General features: G+C 40.0%; 1 protein-coding gene across 1 annotated transcript in view; it reads right to left on the bottom strand.

The window, feature by feature from the left end:
• Positions 1-4,068, bottom strand: part of GAP43 (growth associated protein 43) — a 102,173-nt gene extending 98,105 nt beyond the window's left edge. The window contains exon 1 of the mRNA XM_038582901.1: positions 3,913-4,068. Within this exon, the coding sequence (XP_038438829.1) occupies positions 3,913-3,942 (30 nt within the window). The 5' untranslated portion in view covers positions 3,943-4,068. The remainder of the gene's footprint in view (positions 1-3,912) is intronic.
• Between the last annotated feature and the right edge of the window lie 21,542 nt (positions 4,069-25,610).

Genomic DNA, 25,610 nt, shown 5'->3' with positions numbered 1-25,610 from the left:
CAGACCCACAGCATGAGGGAGAGGGCTCATTGTGTATGCACCCAGGAAGGGATTCTAAGGAATTACAGTCACCAGATAGGAACTCATTTCTAGATTTACCATGAATTTTCTAAGGTTCTCTGCAAGTCTACATAATTTGGCAGGAAAAAAAAAAAAAAAAAAGCCCTTACATGATTTCTTCTGTTTAAATTTGGAAATGTGTGATAAAAATCACCATTGAAAAAAAAAAAAAGTTTCAATTATATTAAGTAGAATGCCTCCATTTAATTAATTCACTTAGTCCCTGGGTGACACTGGGTGTGGCTCAGTGAGATTTAGGAGGAATCCAATTTATCACTAGGAGGAATCGGCTGCACCAAGCAGCCAGGCGGCATCCTTCCACACCTTTCCAACACTGCAAGGAAAGGCGCAGTGAGGCTGGCATTCCAAACGACATATCACACTCTCTCCAGATAAAAATTATTTGTTTTACGAGGAAAAAAAAGCAGATGTTGGTGGGATTGAGAGGTGGGGGACGGAGGGGCTACTTGCTTGCCCTGGTTTTCTTTACACTTGGATTACAATTTAAAATCCTTATCTTGGGATCCCTGGGTGGCGCAGCGGTTTGGCGCCTGCCTTTGGCCCAGGGCGTGATCCTGGAGACCCGGGATCGAATCCCACATCGGGGTCCTGGTGCATGGAGCCTGCTTCTCCCTCTGCCTATGTCTCTGCCTCTCTCTCTCTCTGTGTGACTATCATAAATAAAAATAAAAATTAAAAAAAAAAAAAAAAAAAAAAAAAAATAAAATCCTTATCTTGAAACAAAGGAAAACAGCTCAGTTTTCTGGCTTTGTGGACACAGATCCCATCTTGCAAGTTTTTCATCATCTGCAGTACGCATGGTAATTACGCTATTTAAAGTTAGCCCCAAGATATTTGAAAATCAGAAACTAATAAGGTCTCAGGGATCCTTTTATTCTATTCCTCCTTTGCCCACTCCTTTACCATGTTCTCATGGCCACCCCGCTCCCATTCTCTTCTTCCTGCTGTAATAATCCATCGTGGTAATTAATGGCTAATAAAGATCCTTTACGCTTTCTCCTCACCCACTGGCCGTGTATTACAACTCAGAAATCCAAGGTTGCTTCTTTATGCGGCTCAAGTGGAAGAGGAAGGAAGTGCAGTCCCTCCAGCCCCCTCCCACGTTTCTGCTGGATTCCATGGGTGTGGCAGCGTGTAGACCTTTGCAGGGTTTTGCCCTTGTTTTATTCCCTGTTAAGGACTAGGAATGATTAATAGACGGCAGGAGGATAAACACAACGGGGTTCAGCCCAATTGAATGATAGAGGATCATTTTACCCCCAAGCAGGAAACCTGTGTGAGACTTAGTACTCACGCTATGTAAATGCCAGTCAGGGTAGTGTGCAGCCCACGCCCTGAATACACCATTTCCTTCTGTCTGATTTAATGGTATCCGAAATACTGACTTACGTGAATGGTGCACAGCAGTACTCCAGAGGGCACATGGCCATGCCACACAGAAGTACACATGCACGAAATGCATGGGCAGATATGACGATTTCTTTACCTTTCCTTTTCTCTCTTGACTACGATTTATGCTAAAACCCATGCAGGCGTGTGGAAGCTGTACAGGGTACACGCATGACCGTCGTACATGAAGTATGCGGATGCTCTACACATTTACATGCGAATTTCTACAACTCCCCAAACACACAATTTCAGCTTTCTCACTTTGCACATCACAGTGAATGCTTGGGGCTGGGAGTGAGATAGAACCCAAGTGAAGGCAGCTGTCCCCTTTTTGGGGGGGAAAGGAAGGGAATACTTAGAGCTTCAAATCCTTTTCTGAAATTATGCTTGATTTCTTTTGTTGAAGGGGGTGTGTGTGTCTCCTTGTATGTGTGTACATGGGGTGGCAAAAAGTTGTAAACCGGCATATTTTTCTATCTAAAAGGAAACCTTTTTTAATGAATAGCATTGGCTTCCTTAGGGCTCCGCCTTCCTAAATTTTATTTCCTCTGCTCACCAGTGGGGTAACCTCAGAACGTTTCCTTGACAGTGTGCTTAACCCAGCCACCTGTATCTATTGCATTTTATGTATTAGAATGAAGGAAGACAAGGAAAGGAAATGTCCTGGTTTGAAAAATGAGCCAATGGAAGCATCAATCTCTGGAACCATTGAGCAGTTTGGGGAAGTGGTGCATGTAAGACTCTCATGCTCTTTTTCAAACACAGCTACACAAACCACACACACAAAACCCTGGAGCGTCTGCTACTTTTTAATATTTATTTATTTATTTATTTATTTATTTATTTATTTATTTATTTATTTAACTTATTTATTTTTCTCTTGCCTCTCCACCCCCCCCCCCCCGCCCTGCACCCACTGATCTGATATTCTGCTCCTGTTTCCCTTCCCCTTCCTCTCCTTCTTCATCCTCCACACCACCCACCCCTCACCCCTCCTTCCAGGGCGCTGGCTAAATGTGCAAAGCTGGCAGACTGTTTCTTCACCACTCCCCTCCACCCCCTTCGGATTCAGCGAGTGTATTACAAATTGCTCAATATCCAATACCTGTACAGGAATAATGCCCAAATCCCATCTCTTGCACCCCACCCCAAGGCAATCAATCTGCAAAGGGCTCTTTTGACCTGCCTCCCCTCCCACGAGTATGCACACGCACGCACACACACACTCACCCACATCTCACACCCATTTTTTTCTCTTTAACCTTCGCCAAAATCACTCAAACATGTTCCAATGAATGTTTGAAAGCTTCATTTGGAGAATGCCAGAGCACTGCCGGTTGCTGCAGAACACTGAACTCGTCATTGCTCCCCACCCTCAGCCCAATCAAGTTTCTAAAATGTCTTTCAAGAAATAAGTGAGCAATTTGAAATAGAAGAGAAACCTGGGTAGTGGGGGAGGGATGGAGGGACACGGATTCTCGCAAAGCTCTTATGTGTCCCTGTTCTGATGAAAATGAGTCACCATGCTTATTATCCAAAATGTTAGCCCGGCTCCGGTCACTGACAATCCCAGGAAAGATGCAGGGGAAGGGAGAAGAGAAAAGACCTGATTTCCAACAGGTAATACTCGGCTCGTCTTTCCCATCCCATCGGAGCCCAAGGCTCCTAGGGGCGTGGTCCACCCTCTCCTCCGACCAGCTGGTGCACAATCGGCTACCGATCTTGGGAAGGGGATTTTCTCCCCCTGCACCTCCAATTTCTCCCCCAACCCCAGTTGTCTTTGGAACCTCTTTAAAAGCAAATAAATAAATTTCATTAAAAAAAAAAACACCTTCCAAATCACAGTTTCATTCATTCATTGAAAAATAAATAAACCCTTCACATGTTTTTTCCATTAATACCTGCGCCCCTTTGAAGCTCATGCATGTACGAAATAAGGCTTCTTCCGCAGCACATGTGAGAAAATTGCACGACAGAGCAAGCAACACTCATTACAGAATAGGATTCCTTCAACCCTGCCTTTTGCAAATGATTTAAAGGATCGCCTCCCCATCTTGTAGGTAGAGTCTACATCCTTTCCCCACACCCCTTTCTATATCCACACCCGCAAAACCAGAGACCTAAAACGCTGAGCATTCACCAAGAGCCCCTCGCCCCCCCCCCCAAAAAAAAATCTCATTTCTAGCGAACCGGCATATATTTTTCCCCCCAACCTCATCCTAATTAGCCGCAGCATTCCCAAACCAAGAGCATGAAAGACAGACAGAATGGAATAAAAGCTGGGATGCAACCATCAGTTACCATATGCTAAGGAAACGCAAGCACCATGGCCAGAGCAGAAGCAGTTAAAAAAAAAAAAAATTTTTTTTTTCCTGCCTTTACAGGGAAATATTGTAGTCTGGTAATTTCACAACAGCAAGAAGTAAAAATCTTTAGCTCTACCTGTTTGGTTCTTCTCATACAGCACAGCATGGTTGTATCGTCCCTTGCCTTCTTCCTGCCTTCTCTCCTTCCTCCTCTCTCTTTCTTATTCCCCCCCTCTCCACCTCTTTTCTGCTCGCTTGCTCACTCGCTCTCTCGCGCTAGCGCGCTCTCCCTCTCCCTCCCTCCCTCCCTCCCTCCCTCTCCCTCTCTCTCTCTCTCTCTCCTGCTCACACACACCAGGGCAGTTAGCAGCAACTGTAAGGTCCGCGGCTACTGCTCAGCGCACATGCTCCCTCTCCCTCTCCCTCTCCCTCTCTCTCCCTCTCCCTGCCTCTCTCCTCTCTCCTTTTCCCTCTCTTCCCCTCTTTTCTCCCCCTTTCCCTACCCCCCCTTGTCTTTTTCTTCCTTTTCTCTTTCTCAGAATTGTTCACTAGCTTTCAATGACTAATCACTTCCCCAGCCCCCACCCCCATTCTAGACAGTCACCCCCTCCCAGTCCCCTGCCAGCCTCATGAATATTTAAACATCTCCAATCTGGACCCAATTACCCACCGACTTTCCCACTGCATTGAGAGGATGGTGGGGTGGGGGTAGAGAAGGATATTCCAGCCGGTTCAGGAGATTGGATGGAATGTGTTTTAGGGAAGAGGGGCTTGAGGAACGCTTGCATTTCTTTACTAACTCTTCCTTTTCCCATATCATAAAAGCAAAGAACAGCTTAGTCAGACCTGTACCAATATCAGTTGTAGTTGCTATTTAGATTTAATGTACAGTTAAATAATTGTGAGGATTAAGTTCTCTCAAAAAAAATGAAATAATATATAATTATTAATAATTGTGAGGATTAAGTTCTCTCCAAAAAATGAAATAATATATAATTATTAATAATTGTGAGGATTAAGTTCTCTCCAAAAAATGAAACAATATATAAATATCATACACTATGTATACTGTTTTCACTATTCATATAATCTAAAATACATACATTTAAGCTTAAATATGCACAAAGAACGCATCTCGTGTATGCTCTGATATCCTTGAGAAATCCACATGAGTATGTAGCATTTTTAAACATTCTAAGCACTTAAGTTAAGAAATGGTAACTAATGTTCAGGAATTAGAATTCATATCTCAGATCACAGGGTGGTTCTTTTTTTTTTAATTTTTTTTTTTTCCACAGGGTGGTTCTTAATGGACTCACACCTATTTGAGAATTGGGGTGTCTTCTAATTTTGCTTAAAAACCGGAGCATATTTGAAAAATAAGTCTGTAATACTAATGGTGCCCCAAATGATTTTTTACACTTTGGTCAAGAAGAATAAAAGTTAATTGTTATGGGATCCCTGGGTGGCGCAGCGGTTTGGCGCCTGCCTTTGGCCCAGGGCGCGATCCTGGAGACCCAGGATCGAATCCCACGTCGGGCTCCCGGTGCATGGAGCCTGCTTCTCCCTCTGCCTGTGTCTCTGCCTCTCAATCTCTCTGTGTGACTATCATAAATAAATAAAAATTAAAAAAAATACCTTGTAAGAGACGGTTAACTGTATTAATCATTAAGAACTAAATTAAAAAAAAGTTAATTGTTATGAGAAGAAAACATATATTACGATGTCTATGTCTTCAATTCCTTCTATGGTCTTTTATAATTTGAGTAGAGGAAAATACTACTTTAAGAAAAAGTGTAGAATACACAATTTTTAGACATATAGTTCTGTGTGATCTTGAGAATGTTACTGACCCTCTCTGACCTAATTTTTGAATCTATCAAATAGGGATTATAATGCTAACAAGTTGTGAGGACCAAATAATATAATGTATGTAAAGCATACATTAGAATGGAGCCATTCATAATATGTAGTAGCTTACCTCAGAGACTGTACTTTTCTAACATTTGGTGGCATTTTTAAGTGAATACCTCAAAGAACTTATCAAACTATTTCTTATTAGTAATGACAAGCATCCCCAATTAAATACCTCATATTCTTTCTAGTGTCTCCTCGACACAAGCCTAGTTAATAGGTATCAACCAGACAGCTTATTATCATACATATTATCAGGATCACTGAGCTTAATAGGTGCTTAATACATTTTAACAAAATTCAAGGTACATCCATCTCAGAATGGACTATCTCAGAGAGACACCCAAGAGGTGATGGTTATAAATTATCCCCAGAGGTCTTTCTGAGCATGACCTGCTTTAAATCTTTCCTTCCTTGCTCTTTTACTCCCGTTTGCTTCTTAATTTTCACATTTTATGATAAGAAACAGAATTAAGCTCTGAGTTTAATATATATTTTTTTAATGTTATAATGAGTCTAGTAAGAGCCAGCTTTCAAAAACAACCTTCTATAGATGTAAGTGGTAGAAGAGGGCAAAGAATGAGTAAGAAATGGCTCCATCAGAGACATTCTGGTTATGGGTAAGGATGGGCCTACCTGCCTGCCCAGAGCTGAAGAGCAGAGAAGAAAGGAACAGAGGAGGTGAGGACTGGGGACAAAGGAGAAGAAATTACTTCTTTTGGAGTTTTAACAGAAACCTAACTTGGGGCACCTGGGTGGCTCAGTGGTTGAGCATCTGTCTTTGGCTCAGGTCATGATCCTGGAGTCCTGGGATAGTCCTGCATCAGGCTCTCGGAGGGGAGCCTGCCTCTCCCTCTGCTTACGCCTCTGCCTCTCTCTCTGTGTCTCTCATGAATAAAGAAATAAATAATCTTAAAAAAAAAAAAGAAAGAAACATAATTTGACTGATAAGATCCTTTTGTCAACTATGGCAACGCAGTTGGCCATAGAAAGGGGCCAACTCCTTTCCTTTTCAATACACTTGCCTCAGCCCTCCTAATTATGTCTTGTTTTCCCTTTTATTTTTTGGAAGGAACCTTGGAAACAACATGACATAATGGAGTCAGACAGAGCCTAGAGCTCAAAAGCAGGCATAGGCATGGATGAACGCTGTGGCTAAATACATTAAACCACCCTCTTGGCACCAGTTTCCCCAGTGGTTGACATGCACTGTTTCATCAAATACCCAAAATGAGGGAGGTGTGATCATTATTCCCATTTTGATAGGGATACTAAAGCTAAGTGAATTAAGTACCTAGACTAGGTCACATGGCTAATAAGAGGTAAAGCTAGAACTCCAAACCCTCTTAGCCACTAAGCTACGTGGCATTCAATGGGCCTCCATACCCTATTACCCCTAGTCCTTAGGCAATTGGATGATGCAATGTAAGTTTTTGTGTTGAAATGACATCAGCATTCTGCTAGGACACCTACTGACCCGGCCCTTACCTCAGGAGCCATGGAGAACACACTGATGTCCTCAGTAAGCCCTCCGTATACTTCCGACCAAACATCACATACTTCAGCCACCCTCAGGTGCCTCAGTATTTAGAGTCTTTGCCATTCTGAGTGCCTCCCTCTAGATATACTACATTCAGTCAATGAACCTCTAAAATTATTTTCCAGGAGGGAGCTCAGAATTCCAAATTTAGTTTAAATATTATGGAATCAATTCCAATACCTTTTTTCCCCGAGCAATGGAGGTTATAGGATAGTAAAAGAATAAGAAGGAGAAAGGCACACACAAGACAAGAAAGGAAAATGAAATGAAATGAAATGAAATAAAATAAATACCAGTATTGTCCTGATCCCCACCAGCCAACTAGTCAGTGGATCCACTAATCCTTATCGATATTCTTGCAACCAATCCCAGAAAATGCCTAAACCTAAGCCCTGTGGTTGAACCTCATATAATTTTAATTGGCAGGTTAGCTTCAACAGACTGTCAGGTAACTTCCTAACTGTAGGTTAGGCAGTAACATCATTCTAGAAGAGGGTGAAGAGTGGTGGAGGGCAGGTGCCAGTTCCATTCTCAAATCTCTTTGACTTCATACTAAAGTGATACTGTCTTCATAATACACCTGGAAATCTCTGGGCCTTACTAAGGGCTCTGTCAGAGAGTGGATCATTTTAGGAATAGGTATGGCACTCGAGAGAAGAGTGTCAGATGTGCAAGTAGAAGATATGTTCATCTTTTTACTCCCCCTTTCAGGAGCTTATTTTTTTAACTTTCAGTCTTAGTTTTTTACTTGCTGTATTCTTGGACTAGAGCTGCCATAACAAAATACCACAAACTGTGCAGCTTAAACAATAGAAATTTATTTCCTCACAGTTCTGAAGGTTGGAAGCCCAATGGTAAGATTGGTTTCCTCTGAGGGCTCTATAGAAAGTATCTATTCCAGGCTTCTCTCTGTGGCTTTGCAGATGGCCACCCTCTTACCATCTCTTCACATGGTTATCCTTCTTTGCACTCAAATCCCCGGTGTCTCTGTGTGTCCAAATATCTTCTTCTTAAAGGACATCAGTCATATTGAGTTAGAGCCCACTCCTCTGACCTCATTTAAGCTCAGTTGCCTATTAAAAAACCCTCTCTCCAAATACCCATTCTGAGATACTGGTTAGGGCTTCAACGTATGTCTTTTGAAGGACCCAATTCAGCCCATAACACCTGCGTTCTCTATCAGTACTTTTGGGCACCACTTACTTATTCAACATTTTCTGTGTTACAAAAACATCCTGCCTTCAAGGAGATGCACACATATGTGAAAAGTGAAACAAAAATGCTGTTTGGACAAAACACGATTCAATGTCAAATGTGTGTTACAAGAATCTAGAACATGAGAGAAATCACAATGGACTAGGGTAGACCTTCCATTTCATGATTTGGATTTGAAAAAGTGCAGAAGACACGATGAGTTTTAGGGAAGGGAAAGGGGTCATGTTGGAAAAGGTAAAATATAGAACGGATCACTGCATGACCAAGGGACTGTCAATATGTAAAAGAGGGGCAGTTGTAAAGCAGGGTCATGAGAGAGAACCTTAGAAGGGCAGGCCATAACCAGATGGGGAGAACCCTAAAAGTCAGGCAGAGGGGGTATATTAGTGTCCTAGGGCTGCGATACAAATTTCCACAAACTTGAGGACTTAACATAACATAAATTGATTCTTTCAGAGGTGCCTGGGTGGCTCTTCATTTAAGTGTCTGCCTTCAGCTCAGGTCATGATCCCAGAGTCCTGGGATTGAGCCCCACATTGAGCTCCCTGCTCAGCCAGGAGTCTGCTTTGCCTTCCCCCTCCACCCCTCCTCCCCACTTGTCTTCTCTCTCTCTCTCTTCTTTCTCTCTCTCTCTTTCTGTCCCTCTCTCAAATAAATAAATAAATTCTTTTAAAAATTTATTCTTTCACATTTGCGGGAGTCATAATTTAATGTTGACAGTATTAATTCCTTCTGGAGCCTCTGAGGAAGAATCCATTCCATACCTTTCTCTAAGCCTCTGGTGGCTGTGGACAGTCCTTGGCATTCCTTGATCTGTAGATACATTACTCCAATCTCTGCCTCCATCTTTACATGGGCTTTCCCTCCTTCTGTCTCTATGTCTTCCCTCTTTTAATTAGGACATCTGTCATTGAATCCAAGATCCATTCTAAATCCAAGATGATTTCATTTCAGGATTCTAAATTAATTATATCTGCAAAGATCCTTATCCAAGTAAGGTCATATTCATAGAAGTGAGGGTTGGGATTTAGATAGTTTTTTGAGGAACACAAGTCAATCAACTATAGGGGATTATACATTAGGCTTGTTATAGGAACAGTTTAGAAAAGACCTGTGGTAATGTTGTATAGCATGGAATAGAGAGAAGGGTACACTAAGACCTGATGAGAGAATCATGGAATTGTTCTAATGCCTGGTTCTGGGAGGAATGGTGGAGAAAAAGTGAACTGTCACTCACTGAGTGTCTAGCATGTCCCGGATGTTACATATGCCGTCCTTTCCATATTTTGTCTCATTTACCTCACCGAAGAACCTCTTGGAGGGAGAGAAAAATGGAAGGATTGAAAGTGGCTTGGAGATTGGGCCGGGGCAGTGTGGAGATGAAAATACAAAACCCAGATGTGAGGAGGTCCAGAAAAAGGGCTGGTACTGTGAGGGAGGTGATGAGTCAGTTCTAAAAGCATTCATTTTCAGGAAGCATTGAAAGTTTCAAGTGTGTCACAGGATCAGATTGTAAGAAAAGACTCAGAAGTTGTCTGAGCCTGCCAAAGGTTTCCAGGCAGGCATGGCTACATCGGGATCCAGGGGGAGGCGAGCCTCTATGAAATGATGTCACCACATTAATTAGGCTGATAGCATTTCAGTATGGCCTCATTGCCAGAATTCATCCTGCTTCCTGCAGACAGACAGGGACCTGGATGATTTTTAGGACCCTCTAAATCTTTCTTCATCATTCCAAGCTTGCCTCAAATCCCCTCAGAGTTTCTCCTTCCAGCGCACTGGAGGCCATCCAAATCTGTGAGTGGCCAATATCCCAGAACGCAGAAATCTCAGTGAGAGAACCATGTGCTGGTGTCACAGGACGAGATGAAAGACATGTGGCCCATAAGCTAAGACTCAGTAGCCTTGTAACTCCTGAGGAAGTTTGTAATTGCCTGAGTGAACAACTCTAACTCCTTGGCTTATGGAGTGTATTAATAGCAGCCGACGTGAAAATTCCACCAGGTTACACAAACCTCCACTACCAACACAGGGTCAGGGATGGAAATTAGAGCTGCATTTGATTTGGTCATTAAAAGAACCACAGAATTTTCCACATACTTCTCTATTCCCCCTGAAGTTGGGTGATGGCTTATTTGTCAGCCTGTCTCCTCCCTGTAATGCATGTTTCTGGATGGCAAGCACCGTGTCTTTTTTTGTAGTTGTTAGTCTCAGAGGTAGAATTTAGTGATTCATTGTTTGCATAAAACACCCAGTGCTGATTATTTCAAGTACCCTCCTTAATGCCCATCGCCCAGTTGGGTGGGCTCCATCCCTCCACCCCTCTCCCCTCCAGCAACCCTTAGTTTATTCCCTAGAGTTAAGAGTCTCTTCTGGTTTGCCTCTCTCTCTGCTTTTTTATCTTATTTTATTTTTCCTTCCCTTCCCCTATGTTCATCTGTTTTGTTTCTTAAATTCCATGTGAGTGAGATCATATGGTATTTGCTTTTCTCTGACTGCATGTCTTAGTATTTTTTTTTATTTGTTTCTGGTGTCTTCAAGCAGAGGCATAGAGAGATTTTGTGGGACCTAAAGCTTTCAAGACTGAGAGACTTCCTTAAGAAAAGGAATACAAGTTAATTATGAAAGTGGACATTTATTTGAAATAAGATATTACAAGTTATATATAAAAATTGATTTTTACCATAAATATCACAAAATTCAGAAAAATAAATGTGATATTTAAAAATAAGTGCCTGACACATCTCTATAATTCCTACCTATGTTTTTGGCTACATGTTCTTTGATCATCTCTTTGTATAACGATGACTTTGTAAATGTAATATTCTGAAGGAGAATGGAAAGATAATTGAGTCTTTTCCTCTAACACGGTTGATTGGATTTGTTTTTATTCTTGATAGTTGGGGGGCTTAACACATGAGACTTCACATACAGATGTGTTTTTGGTAAAGGGCACAAGCAGTAATACAAAAACACAGGAATTCTGAGAAATTTCAAATAGTTGCTATGGAAAGAGAAAAAATATGCATGATACATTTGTAAATTATGCATGTGGCCTTATCAAATTTATTCCTAATAGAAAAGAACTTCAGTTTTGGTTAGACTTTGGTGTAAACTGAATCTCTCACATTAAATTTTATATAGCTGATGATTGGAAAAATTTTCTACAGACTTTTGGCGCATACGTTTCACATCTTGTTTCTCATCTTTACCACATGACTCAGGTGCTACATGGCCAAAGCCAAGTGATGGTTATATTTCAATTCAACCTCTGGTTCTGCACTTCAGGTTACCATGCCCAGTGAGTTGGCTCACTGTATTCCTTGGAGTCATAAATGGCTAGCAATAACTGAACTGCACATAAAAGCCCAGGGAAGAAACATAAACAAATCCCATTAAACCCAATCTAAATGTAACACCAATACAACCACATCTTACCCAGTTGCCAGAACTGCCCACAGCCATTCAGTACAACCTGACCTGTGGGGAATGTTACAGAGGGGAAGTTTTAGTGGAAACAGACAGAAGTCACGGGCTGTTATTAGAATATCTTACTATTTCAAATTTTGTGCAAATGTACAAACCTGTAACTCCTGGCCCATGTGAGTGAGGAGCCCTAAACCTTAAGCTGAATTAGCTTCTTAGTAAATTTGCTTCTGGTTTCTGGTATTGACACAGAGACATTAAGTCTTCAATAAACAGTTGTTAAAGAATAGGAGGGTGGGAGGGAGAAAGGGAGAGAAGAATGGAAAAAAAAAAAAAGGAGGTGAGAAGGGGAAAAAGAGAAGAAGGCTGTTTGAACTCAATTTCAAACATTAACTTTCAGAATCCCCAGTTGTTTCAATCTAATTGTGATTTTGTTCTACACCGACGTGGCTCTGCTTCTCACCAGCTCCATGCATATCCTGAATCTGCCCCATTCTAAACATCCTTCTGGAGTGTATGTGGCTTGGAGAAATGACAAAATGCCGCCTTCCTGGTAGGGTCCAAATATGAGGCTCCCCATTTGTGTTCCATCAAATGTTAACTGCCACTATGTGAGGGATCAGAGAGGTGTTCTTCTCCAAAGACTATATCCCTAAACTCATTACTTTTTATCCTCTCCCATGTCTTGTGATACTCTTTTATTATTTTTGGTAGACTACAGGCTATTGGGAGGTGTTATATAGTATACAATGTATATAGTTGGATAGTAAGAGAAATTTCAGATATATAGCTTTATATTATTTAATTTGCTCATCTTGGCTTGAAGCATTGATAGATATCACTTAAACATGATTCGTTTCAACCTTAATTCAAACAGGGCAGCTCATCCTATAACATAATGCCTTGGTTTATTTTTCTCCTTGTTCCCTTTCCCCAGTCCCACCATGATTCTGTCAAGACTAGAACTGAGATTTTTTTTTTGCTTAAACAACTTTGGTCCTTTTCTGTCTGAAATCCAAGTCTACTCTCCTTTACATTAAAATCCTTCATAGTGAAGCCATCCAAAACATACTTAGAGTGGCTAATGTACTCTGTCCACAGAATTTTCTTGAACAGACTTCCCCGTTCTCTGTCTTTAAGTCTCTGGGATATTTATTTCCAACGATCTTCATCTGGTATTCCTTTAAATCCCTTCTAGTACCTGTTAGATCCCCCAAATTCCTCTGCTGATTATTTGGCTTTCTGTTCCCAAGTTTGTATTCCTTCCTTCATCTCAAAGCCCCAAGCTTCTGTCAAATTCAATAACAACAAAAAATTCCACCATTTGAGATTTAAGACTTTTTGTTGTTTGAAATACACTTCTCTGAATTTCCAAGGCAGATTAACATGTAATAACTCTCCCAGGCCATCTGTAATTGTGCTGTACTTTAGTCCACACCCTAGTCTCTTTGACTCACGTAAAGACATTCACTATTAGAAAGTGTTATTATATTTGTATTAGTTTATATACATTTAATCCATTTATTTAGAGTGTTCAGCATTGAACGTTTTGAGTTACTGAAATGGAAGCTCAAAAATGTCATCTCGTCTATCTCCATGCCACTAACTAATGACTGCAGTTTTATTTACTTTTTTCAAGATGAGAGAGTCTCTCATTAAGATTTTGTCATGTTCATTCCTAATATCTGATATATTAGAGGAGTCTTTTCCCCTCATTTAGCATATTGTCGTCTTCTAGGGGCTTTCATCAGAGTGGATGTGTTTAATGGTCTGAAGGATAATGAGAATATGGGGCCCCTCTTAGCAAGTCTTCAAATAATAAGTTTCACAGAAACTGGGCTCTGCATGCCTTCAGTCATTTGCATTGTATGCTTCTGAACTTCAAAGGTTCCAGAAGGTTGGCTGATACCCATAAGGTCATCTGGCCCAGGACCTCATCTGATGTTACCAAATGATAAAACATCCTGTGCTTGAAGGAAAGCACGTTACTTTCAAAGCTTTTCATTTTTGAACTTTTGACAATACTTAGGATATACGTTGTCCCTATTCTTTCCTATAGAAATTGAGATTTGTCTCCCACCTGTTAGTTCAGTTTGTAAACCTTGGGCCACCTAGGACAATATCTCTTTCACATACTATTTCAGCAAGTGTTTAAATATAGCTCATTTATATTCCCTGCCTTTTGAATACTAAGCATCTCTTGAGCTATTTTTCTTTCTTTTTTTTTTTAAGATTATTTATATTTATTCATGAGAGACACAGAAAGAGAGAGAGGCAGAGACACAGGCAGAGGGAGAAGCAGGCTCCATGCAGGAAGCCTGATGTGGGACTCGATCTTGGGACTCCAGGATCACGCCCTGGGCCGAAGGCAGACATTCAACTGCTGAACCACCTAGGCATCCCGAGCTATTTTTCATTAAACAAGATTTTGAGTCCTTTCATTCTGATTACTCTCCTATCTTCTTTTAACATACATAATTTATTGATATTCCTTAAAATGTATCATCCTTACCTAATAATTATACTTATTAGGAAGGGAGAAAGGAATAAATCAGTACCATAATTTTAGGTGTTCAATATCAAAGAATACATCACAGAACTGTAAGAGCTCTGTGTGTGTGTCCTACCACCATAGCATTAAACTGTGAACCTATTCAGTGGTGTGCTGGTCAATGTTTAACAACTGGCTCTCAAGGGGCTAGGAGTGAAGGATATGATTTGTAGCATTTGCCCATTTCCATGGTGTAAAAACTCCACCACGTCTTATTTGAAGCTACAAATGTGGCATCACTGAATGTAGAGCTGGGAAGAGATGTACAGCAAAACAGCATTATACAGTATTTCCACCAAATAGATACAAGGAAATAAATAATCTGTAGTGTATAAAGAATAGTAAAACACAACAAAAAACGAAAACAAAAGAGGGAAGTGATATGTTTTGAGTATTTATGTTCTTTGTGTTTAATTCAGTGTATTTAGTTTTAAATTTGTGTAGTTTCATTTTTAATAACGGCCAGTGTTTAACTACTGGCTTGCAAAGTTCCTGAAAATTCAAAATTAGTTTGCAAAAGCTCGTACGGCCTCATGCCACTTATTACTCTAATTGACATTTTGAAACGTTTGTTTATGTGTGACCCTGATAAACTAAGTACCTCCTACACCTTCCTGAAATTGTCTACTTCCATTGTTGATTTTTATTTTATCATTTTCATCTGGGTATAATATTGCATATGGATCCTTGTTTATTTTTGTCTTGTTAGATTCAGCCTATTATTTCACCCTGTCAATTACTCTTTAGATCCTAATCCCATCATCGCATATTTCTGTCATCTTTGTCCCTTCTGGCTTCATGGCATCCACATATTTGATGAGCAAGCCTTATGCATCTCATCCAAGGCGCTGAATTTAAAAACAATAATGCTTGACAGGACAGGGCCAAGGACAGAATCCTTGGCCATGCAAGTAGAATTCGCCCTCCACATAGGCATCAAACCATTAATCAGCATTGATTCAGGGAGATATTTGTCTACTTAATAGCCTTTGCATCCAGTCCAAATTTTTCCACCTTGTTTGTAAGACTCTCAAAAGATTATTTACAAAGTGCATAAACTGAAGTCCAGAAACCCTCACTTTCTTCCTTCTCACGTCAGAGAAAAAGACTACTCACCCCCTGTGCAAAGCCGAGCACTTTCTCCAGGATTCCTTTCTTCTGTCTTTTCAATCTGCCTCTTCTTCCACTTCCACCCCCTTGCATGTGAACATAGCATATAAACACAGCCGGAAAAATCTTTGTTTCTCTCCTCTGCTTTTGTTTCCCATTTGGGATATTGCATATTTCCATTTTTTCCACTTTTCTTGGGCTTACTTATTCCATCTCTCCCCTCTATTCTCAGCATGACCAATACCATGACCTGTTCCACTTGGAGAGTGGATGCATTCAGGTGAGACTCCACTCATTTGCTGCTTTGCTACCCTTCAGACGTAATCTGAACCTGGCAAAGTGGAGGTGGAAGTTTCTCCTGCGTATCTGGAATAGTATCTTCTCAAAATTCCTCAAGATCTTGGCTCTCCTATTCCCTCTCTTATAGCATCACCCTCTTTCTCTCAACTGACTCTTTAAGCATCATCTTATAAAAGACTCTAGCTTCTTCCATTTCTTTATAAATAAAATAATTCTCTTCCAACTCTAACCCCTGCATCATATTCTCCCCACCATCTTTACTTCTTCACCTCCTCTTCCATTCTCATTCATTGGTGATTTGCCTTTGTATTCACCAATCCATTGGTTCTAATTAGGCCCCCATAGTTACCATCATTCTCTCTCTTTTCCTTCTCTCTCTCTCTCCCCACACACAAACACACACATGCACACACACACACACACACACACACACACACCTTTGCATTCCTTACCTTACAAGGCTTCTTTGCAGCTTCAAGACTAACCACTCCTTGTGTGTGTGTGTTTTTCCTTTAGTTTCTTTTTATCTTTGTTTCACTGACACTCATTCTCCTCATTTTCCTCCTCCAGCTCTGGATGCCTCCTCTTTCTTCTTGTCAGATCTCTCTTCCTCAATCACCACTTGCCTGGGCCTTCTCAGCACTGCCCACAGCTTCCTCCACCACCACCTCTTTCTGTGTGACTCCCAATTCTGTATTTTCAGCCCAGACCTTGTTGGAATTCTGTTTCAAATACAGATCTCCATATGCATGATTCACTCTCCCAAAATGAACATCTTATCTTCCTCCCGCGTCCTCTCACCAAAATATGCACCTCCTCCTGAAATCTCTATTCTGGTTTATAGGACTGCCACTCACTCACTTGCCCAGGCCAATAGTGTGCCCTGTTCCTCCTCACCCACAGTCAGTCAGTAGGTCAGGAAACCCTCTAGGTATCAATTCTTCAGGTTCTCATTTCTTGCCTGATTTGTTTGTGACAGGTTTCTAATTACTTCCCTGCATGTAATCTCTCACTTCTTTAATCTATCCTCTACCTACAACCAGTGTCATCATTCTAGGACAACCATACCAAATCATACCAAACCATGGACCTCCTTTATGTAATATTTCACTTGAACTCCCAGTTAACTGCAGGATAAAGTCCAAATGCCTCACCACCAGCCTCTACCTCTCCAGTGACGTCCCCTGAACACCGAATTCACTGCATTTTCCAAAGACATCTATGTCTTAATTATCACTGTGCCTTTACACGTACTGACATTGATTCGCAGAATAATTTTCCCCATGTTTAGTGATGAAATTCTCATTCTTCCAGATAACAGCTAAAATAATCACTCTTCCATGAATCATGATGACATTTTTCATGCCACCATTTCTTATGTTACTATTCTTTCTTGTACTGGCTGCTGTCAAGCACTTACCATACACTATTGATACTGACACTATCTACTTACCTGGCTATCTCCATTGTTACATGGAATTTAAGAAACTAATAAATTTCTTAAAGGAAGATATTGAATTCTATTTATCTTTGCATCTCCAGTTCTTAGCACATGCCCAGCACATCTTAGGTAACTCAGTATATTTTCACTGAATGAATAACTTTTCCTTACTTAAAATTTTAGACTCAGGCAAAGGAAGATATGTGGAAACTAGCATGATTTATGCCTGGTGAATGGATGCTGGTTCTTTGGGATCAGTACTTTTTCATTTATTTTCTCAAACCAAAATTTCAATATTCAACTCTAGATAAAATGTACCAATATTAAATTCTTTAGCTTGTGGGATAACTTTTCTTTTCTCTTCATTTTAAGTTTTGAAAACTGACCTAAAATTTTTCCAAGTTCAACTCTCCTGCTCCAGAAATGGTACTATAGATAAAACTCTGCAATTTACATAAATGTGTTCACTGTTGGGTAAAAGCTTTTGGAGTGTATATATATATATATATATACACACATATCTGGGTGTTGAGACAAAACCAAGGACAAAGAATTATTTTAGAATTGTAAGTAATTAACTAAACCCAATTAAAGATGACTTAAAGTGTCATTTCTAAATTTACAATACGAAATATGGTAGTGGGTGATTGCATTCATTAATCTCATGGATGGAATCATTAGGTTCTTTGATCTTCTTCTTAGATCTTGAACTATTTTATTTGTTTGTTTTCAATCCCATGAGACTTGTCTCTGATAGTAAAATGGCTGCTGCAACTTCTGGTATTATGGATACTTTCCAGAGAGTAATAGGGAAGAAACAGCACTGATATCTGCCCCTTTTTTTTTAACAAGGTATCAGTTTTTGTAGAATCCTTCAGGCAGATTTTGTCCTAGGTTGTATTGGACAGATCTGAGTTGAATGACCATACCTGCACTTCAGGAAGATTAGAAAAGTAACTATTTTACTTTTTTTTTTTTTTTTTTTTTAGCCTCCACAGTGAAAGAAAAGTAAGGGAGAATTGGGTTGAAAACCAATTCTTATCTGCCTTGGGGGATAAGATCAGGTGTGACTGATTGCTGTTCTGCTTCCCAATGTGTATTGGCTTTTATCTTACATTACTCCGTTGTTTTCTTAATTCAAAAATTGTGCTGAACTTGTCTTTGGATAGCTTGACAATGTTTTTACTGGCTTTCCCACCTGCATAGCATCTGTTTTGAACAATTTTTCTCCCCTCACCTCTCCCCTGATCATTGGCATTTTTTAAAAGATTTTATTTATTTGTTGGAGAGAGAGAGAAAGAGTGTGAATCGGATGAGGGGCAGAGGGAGACAGAGAGAATCCCAAGTAGATTCCCCAAGTGCAGAGCCCACGTGGGGCTCCATCTCAGGACCTGGAAGTCAGAATGTGAGCTGTAACAAAGAGCCCGAGGCTTAACCCACAGAGCCACCCAGGTGCCCCTGGTCGTTGGCATTTTTGTAGGCAAAAGTCTCATTTTTTCTACTCATCTTTCTAACCTCTTTAGGTCCATTTATATTATTTTGTCTCTATTAGTGCTGATAAATATATTTTATATATTTAACATAATTTTCCAATTTTACTAGAGTTCTGCTTACTTCCTTTTCTAGATCATGAATATAATACTAAATAAAACCAAATCAGGGGCACCTGGGTGGCTTAGGTGGTTAAGTGTCTGCCTTATGCTTTAGTCATGATCTTGGGGTACTGGGATCAGGCCTCACATCAGGCTCTCTGCTCAGTGGCAAGACTGCTTCTCCCTTTTCTCTGTGATCTCTCTCACTCTCTCTCAAATAAAAAATAACAAAATGTTAAAAATCAGATTATATATTAACCTTTGAATCATCCTAATGAAAATATTTCTCACCAACTGTATATATACTCAATTTATCATTTCCTCACACCACTAAACCAAGTCTTAAGCATTTTCATGGAGTTAAAAAAGATGAGAACTAAAAGGAGCTTCCAACATTTTTCATTTTATATGTCAGATAATTGAGACTGAGAAAGTCAAAATGAGTAGTTAGTGTTTGAGACAACGCTAGAAACCCTGGTTTCCTGGTCTTCAGTTTGATGTTTTTTCCACCTAGATTGAGATATGATTGGGTTTTTCATGAGAAACATTTGAGATAACAGAAATATTGGGCCAGTGGAACAGGAGCCAAGGAAGTGGGCGATAGCATTAGTCCCAGAAAGGGCTAGGACAAAGCTCAACTGAAAATCATGGAGCAAGCTGAGGAATGGTTTAAGTGATCTTGGGCATAAAGTCCAATTTGGTAAGACAGGGCACAGCAGTGGGTGAGCTCTTGGGAGCTAGGCAGGTGGCAGTCATGATTCTGGGAGTTGTACCCATATGTTGCAGAATCCCTGCCAGAAAGCTGTGTTTGGGCGAGGCTCCAGTTCCTGGAGTGGAGGGCTGACAGGTGCCAGGTGGGGTCCAGGCCCTAGCCAGATGTACTGCAGTTCCGAGTGTGGCTCTGGTCACAGGGAGGGGATGACAGTCTCTGGATGACTGGTTGCAAACTAAGAAAAAGGGAGTTAGACAGAAGTAAGACACCATGGCCAGAGCCAATATCAGGGGTAGTACTAGGTATGTTGGGGCGACTCAGGCACCCAGTACATCGGCACTTGGATCTGAAGGGCAGTAAAAGAGGCTTGTAAGGCATGAAGAAAACCCAACAATCACAGCTGAATTTTCAAGCCTCAGGTCTAGGGTCAGAATTTAATTCAAAATCTCACCAGCCTCAGTCAGCACTGGCTCAGGATGGGAGACAGGACCAAGCCTGTGTTTTTGCAGCAGTCGTGAATGCAGTCAGGAGATCAGAGGACCCACACCCTGAAGTTGCTAGAATCCAATTTACACTTAATGTTTGACCTAAAATTATTTTGGGGTGGGGGACGGAAGAAAGGGTGTCAGGCTCTACAAACCTCAATTTAATAATTCCTTAGGAAAAGTTTATCTCCAGCTTTTTAAAAAAGCATCTCAGTAGTAGGTGGTGTTCATGAATTCATTATCTACAGGGTGTTTACAGATTTGTATGTCTTAATATAGTTACGTCGTTGGTTTGTGTTAATTTTAGAACTTCTTTAGCAGCACCTTAGTTCTCTGAGACTTTTAAAAAATAGAGACAGCAAGGAAATAGCTATAAAGGCAGTGTATGCATTATAAAAATATATCCATTGGAGACGGAGAGAATGTATGGTGGTCAGGATTCTGCAGTCAATACAACTGGGTCATTAAGGTGACCAAGATCACCAGACCATGAAACACTTGGTCCAATCATTTCATCCATCTTAATGACCAAAGCCAACCAACTGCACAATGATACAATCAATTGCTCAGTAACTATCCATTATGATGGCAGAAAACAAAACAAAACAAATTGGCAGTGTTTTGGTCAGTTTAGTGGAGCTACACAGACAAGATTGCCAAGCAAATGCTGGCTCCTAGTTTTTATGCCTTTTGTGGTCCCGATGCATTTCCTTAATTCTGATTATTTAGGAATACTCAACTCTCCCAAGTGTTTATCTCCAGCTTGCTCTTTGCCATTAGTTTCTGTCTACTTTACTTTCTTCAATTCATCTTGTTTATGAGAGATTTTAAAGCAATCAGTACTTCATTTTTTAAAGTCATCAATCATTTTCTATCCCTACTTATTTATTATGCTTTATTAGAAAATTTATTCTTGTGTGTATTCCATTTTTTTGTTGCTACATTTATATATGAGCTTTCCAATTTGCCCTATTTCTCTTTGAAAATATTAAGTCAAACAGAACAGTGGTATAAATTATATTTTACATATAAGCCAAATATAATATATATATTTTTAAGCATTTGCCTGGATATGTATTTGTTTACACATATATCTGCCTATGTGTTTTTTGGATTTGCTATAATCCATGCCCAAATACTCAGACCATCTATTTCAGATATACTGTATTCCTATCTTGCAAACAGATTGATCTACTTTTTCCCTCTGGAATTATGCTTAACTATAATGTTAAACTTTAATTTTCCTATTTTTCTATAATGGTCAGATTCTACTGTTTTACCACTGCCTTGTACTCTTTCTCTTTTCTAAGCTGGTCTATGCAATACTTCATCGAACAGAAGCTAAATATTTGGTAATCCAATAGTTGGGTGTTTTTTGTGTGTGCATTTGGGAGGAAAAAGCAGACTAACTTCTTTACTGATTTCTTTATTTTAATGAAATTATTAGAATTTCCTAAATGATTTGGTACATGTAGGCACAGAAAACAGTTTTGGGGAAAACTTTATTTCCTGAAAAAAATTGTTGACTACAGTTTTATAGCAAAAAATACAGCTTTGAAAAAAAAGTGAAAAGGATCAGAATCATCTCTATTTTCTGGGAATTACCTTTGTAACCATCTCATCATTAGTTTGAGTGTTGAGCTCTTTGTGTTTTAAGGGTTGTATGCTATATGCACATGAGTGCCTATGTGTGGATGCATTTTTTTTGGTGGGGGGGGAGGCAGTAACCATAGTTAACCAGTAGTGATGGGGGACTGCCTGCAATAACTGGATTACAGATACAGCATGTATGTGCCTCAGGCTCTGCTGTAGGAACAGATGGTAGTTGAGGTCAAGTGAGGTCAGATCTAACCAATTGGAGCAGGGAACTGATTATAAGGATGAATGGTGGGTAGGTGAGGGTGTGATAGGGGTCAGGGGAGGCAGCTGCTATTGGGGGTACTTGAAGTCAGAGAAACAAATTTCCTGGCAAGGTACTCAGGCGTATGGGTGGACTCTGGAAGTGGAAGCTAAGAAAGCACTTCAGACAGAAACTAACTATGGCCTGGGCAACTTCCCTGAAGTAGCTATAACACATTCCATGGTCCCTGTGATACATAGATGACATCTTTGGTGCAAAAACGTGGTTACATTTAAGCACCCATAAGTAGAAAGTGCTGCATTGGGGTCATGAGTGACTCATTATGTATTTTCAAGTTGGGAGGGGGTTAAGGATAGCACAAGCCTCCAAGGTATTTTGGAAACAAGGTTTCCAGGATCTTGAGGGGGCCAGCTATTGTTAGGAAAAGGTCATTTATTACTTTTTAGTAAAACCTCAGTCATGAGACCCTTCGGATGTATATTGGTGGGTCATATTCTTGGGGGATGATTGCCAACATGTATCTTTAGATATAAAGAAAGTTTCAAAGCATTTTTTTTATATGTTCAAGCAACAGATTCACAGGATTCTGGGTGTCTGGCTAAGATTGGGGTTTGCCCTTTGCAAGTATTGAGGGAGTTGAGTTCCTAGAGGAATGTCACTCTGCCTGTTTCAAGGACTTGTTAATGGGCTGTAAGTAGTAAGGAAATTTAATGTTTCTTTTGTCTTTGTTTCCCACATCACTTGAAGGCCTTTTATTCTCAAAGTCCCAGACTTCCAAGGTTGTCCTTTCTATATAGCAGAACTTCAATTAGCATTCCCAACTCAAACTTTTGTTCCATGTATGGATTTCCTCTTATCCTTAGTCTATATGAACACAATCATCTCTATGATCTAAAGAGCTGTCAATCTCCATCTCAGACCAGAGGTACCATTTTTTTTTTTTTTCCTGTGCTGAACTGGGCTATTCAGAGATGTCAAAGACTCTGAAAGGTTTGACAAGTTGAAGGGGGAGAAAATTTTATTCTTATAAATACATGATCCATCTTTCAGGGAATCCATCTGTCTGAGTAGACTGACCCAGGTTAAGGGCCTTGACACATTCTTCCATACAAAATGATTTCCATTTGTCTTGGAAAAACCTAGACTTCATGGAGAGTGTGTGGTTGAAATGTCAGGGCAGATGCACTTAGTACTCAAGGATTATCTGAGGAGTTTAAAAATTGGCTACCATTGCTTGCTCTAAGAGGTGTAAGAGGTAAAGATTTTATAAAGTTCATACTCATTTCATTAACTGCTTGGGAAAATACAGAATTTGTGTATGTCATTGTTACGGTAAGTAGAGTAAGAAAAAGGAATGAGAGGTGTAGTATAATATGAAAAATAGTTGGTCTTTGTCCCCAGTTTCTGTCACAGAACTCCTAAAGCCCTAGGCATTTTCTGAGTGATAGAGGGTTGTTATTCCTAAGAAGTTCATTTTGATCACCTCTGAGTTTATGCTAATGAGGTGGCTTTATGTGGGGCCCTTAGACAGCCTTAGGATGGGGGCTGGTCACCAGAAAGACTAAACTGTGATTAGAGGAAGGGAACTTCCAGCCCTCCCACCCTATCCCCCCAAATTGTGGGAGAGGAGGTGAGGCTGGAGATTGGATTGTAAAAACTCTTGCACAATAAGGTTGAGAGAGCTTCTGGGCTACTGAACATATATACTTGCAAGGAGGGTGGTGTACCTAGAAAGGCAGGAAAGCTCTGTGCCCCTCCTCCCCATACCTTGCTTTATGCATCTCTTCTACTTGGCTGTTCTGAGTTTTGTCCTTTGTAATAAACTGGTAAACATGTGTAAAGTGTTTTCCTGAGTTCTGTGAGCCATTTTAAAAAATTATTGAACGTAAAGAGGGAGTCATGGGGACTCCTAATTTGTAAGTGGTCAGAGGTGCTAGTGGTCCAGGACTGCTGTGTGATGTGGTGGTAGTCTTGTGGGACTGAGCCCTTAACCTGTGGAGCCTGGGCTAGCTGGTAGTTAATGTCATATTTGAGTTGACTTTTTGGACACCAAGTTGGTGTCAGAAAATTAGAAAATTGGTTGGTGTCAGGAAAAATACTCCAGAGGGGAAAATAAATTTGGAAGTGAGTGCAGAACTCGATCAATTTAGAAGTTAAAAACAAAAACCAAAAACCAAAAAAGCAGGCACAGGGTTTTGTTTCAATGGTTCTGTAGATCTTTCCATACTAAAACTTAAAAAAAAATCTATCTACCTTATTAGTGGGTTAAAAGGAATGTGCAACTTAAGGGAAATTTATGCTACATTAGTTTACATAGTCTAATATAATTTTGCCAGTAATTAAGTTTAATTTCTATATATCACTCCGAACAAGACAAAATAGCAGAAGAATGCATTTATTCTTCATCATTTACAAAATGATAAAAGCAGGGACTGCTAGATCAACACTAAATTATAGCTCAAGAGAAGAGAGCTGCTCTCATATTGTTACTAGATTCTTCACCTATCAATCTGCGCCAACTTTTTGAAGATGGGGCTGAAATTCCTACGAAACGGCAAGAATGTGATCTGTATTTAGTGATGATTTATTGGTGCTGTACATAAAAGAAAACTGGAAAATAATGACGTAAACAGAGAAGCAATTTATTATTCTCACATAACAAAAGATGTAAGAAATAGGTAGTCCAGCGCCGATTTGGACATTCAGAGGTGCTCTTTGGGACCAAAGCTCATTCTATCTACCGTTTTGCCAATCATGGTTCTGGCTTTCCACCTTTGTGGTTACAAGATGTTAATTATAATTACACAAATCACATCTATGTTCCAAGTAGAATGAGTGAAATAACAAAAGCAAAGGGCAAAAGGAAGCAAAAAAGCCAGTAGGCTGTCCTTCTAAAAGGTTCTTCATAAAGTCTGTACCAGTGATTCTTATATCTCATTGGCCAGAACTGAGTCATGTGATGGTATTGATTGACTATGCTACCTCAGAATTCACACGGTAGTCCCTTGTTACTCAGTTTCCCTCTGTGTGGTTTCAGTTACCTGTGATCAACCATGATTGGGAAGCAGATGATCCTACTTCTAATGAGCTATCCAGAAGGTCCATAGTGGTCTAAAGTTATGTCACAGGGCCTACATCATTCACCTCACTTCGTCTGAGCATGTGGGCATCTTATCATCTCACATCATTACAAGAATATAGTGAGAGAGAGAGAGAGAGAGAGAGAGAGAGAGGAAAAAGAGAGTGCAATAAGATTGAGAGAGAGGGGGAAAGAGAGACCACATTCACATAGCTTTTATTATTACAAGTATATTGTCTTAATTGTTCCATTTTATTACTAGTTGTTAATCTCTTATTGTGCCTAATTTATAAATTAAGCTTTATCATAGGTATATATGCATAGGAAAAACATAGTATAGATCTTCCTTGACTTATGATGGGATAATTTCCTAATAAACCCATTACAGGTGGGAAATATCATAAGTTGATAATACATGTAATACACCTAAGCTACTCAACATCAGAGTTTAGCCTAGCCTACCTTAAATGTGCTCAGAACACTTCTATTAGTTTACAGTTGGGCAAATCATCTCACACAAAGCATATTTTATAATAAAGAGTTGAATTTCTCCTGTGATTTATTGAATACTGTATTGGAAATGAGAAACAGAATGGTTGTTTGGGCAC

The sequence above is a fragment of the Canis lupus genome, chromosome 33 (assembly GCF_011100685.1).
Source record: "Canis lupus familiaris isolate Mischka breed German Shepherd chromosome 33, alternate assembly UU_Cfam_GSD_1.0, whole genome shotgun sequence".
In the NCBI taxonomy this organism is placed as follows: Eukaryota; Metazoa; Chordata; class Mammalia; order Carnivora; family Canidae; genus Canis; species Canis lupus.
The sequence above is the reverse complement of the archived record's forward strand: the minus strand, read 5'-3'. Positions and strand labels throughout refer to the sequence as shown.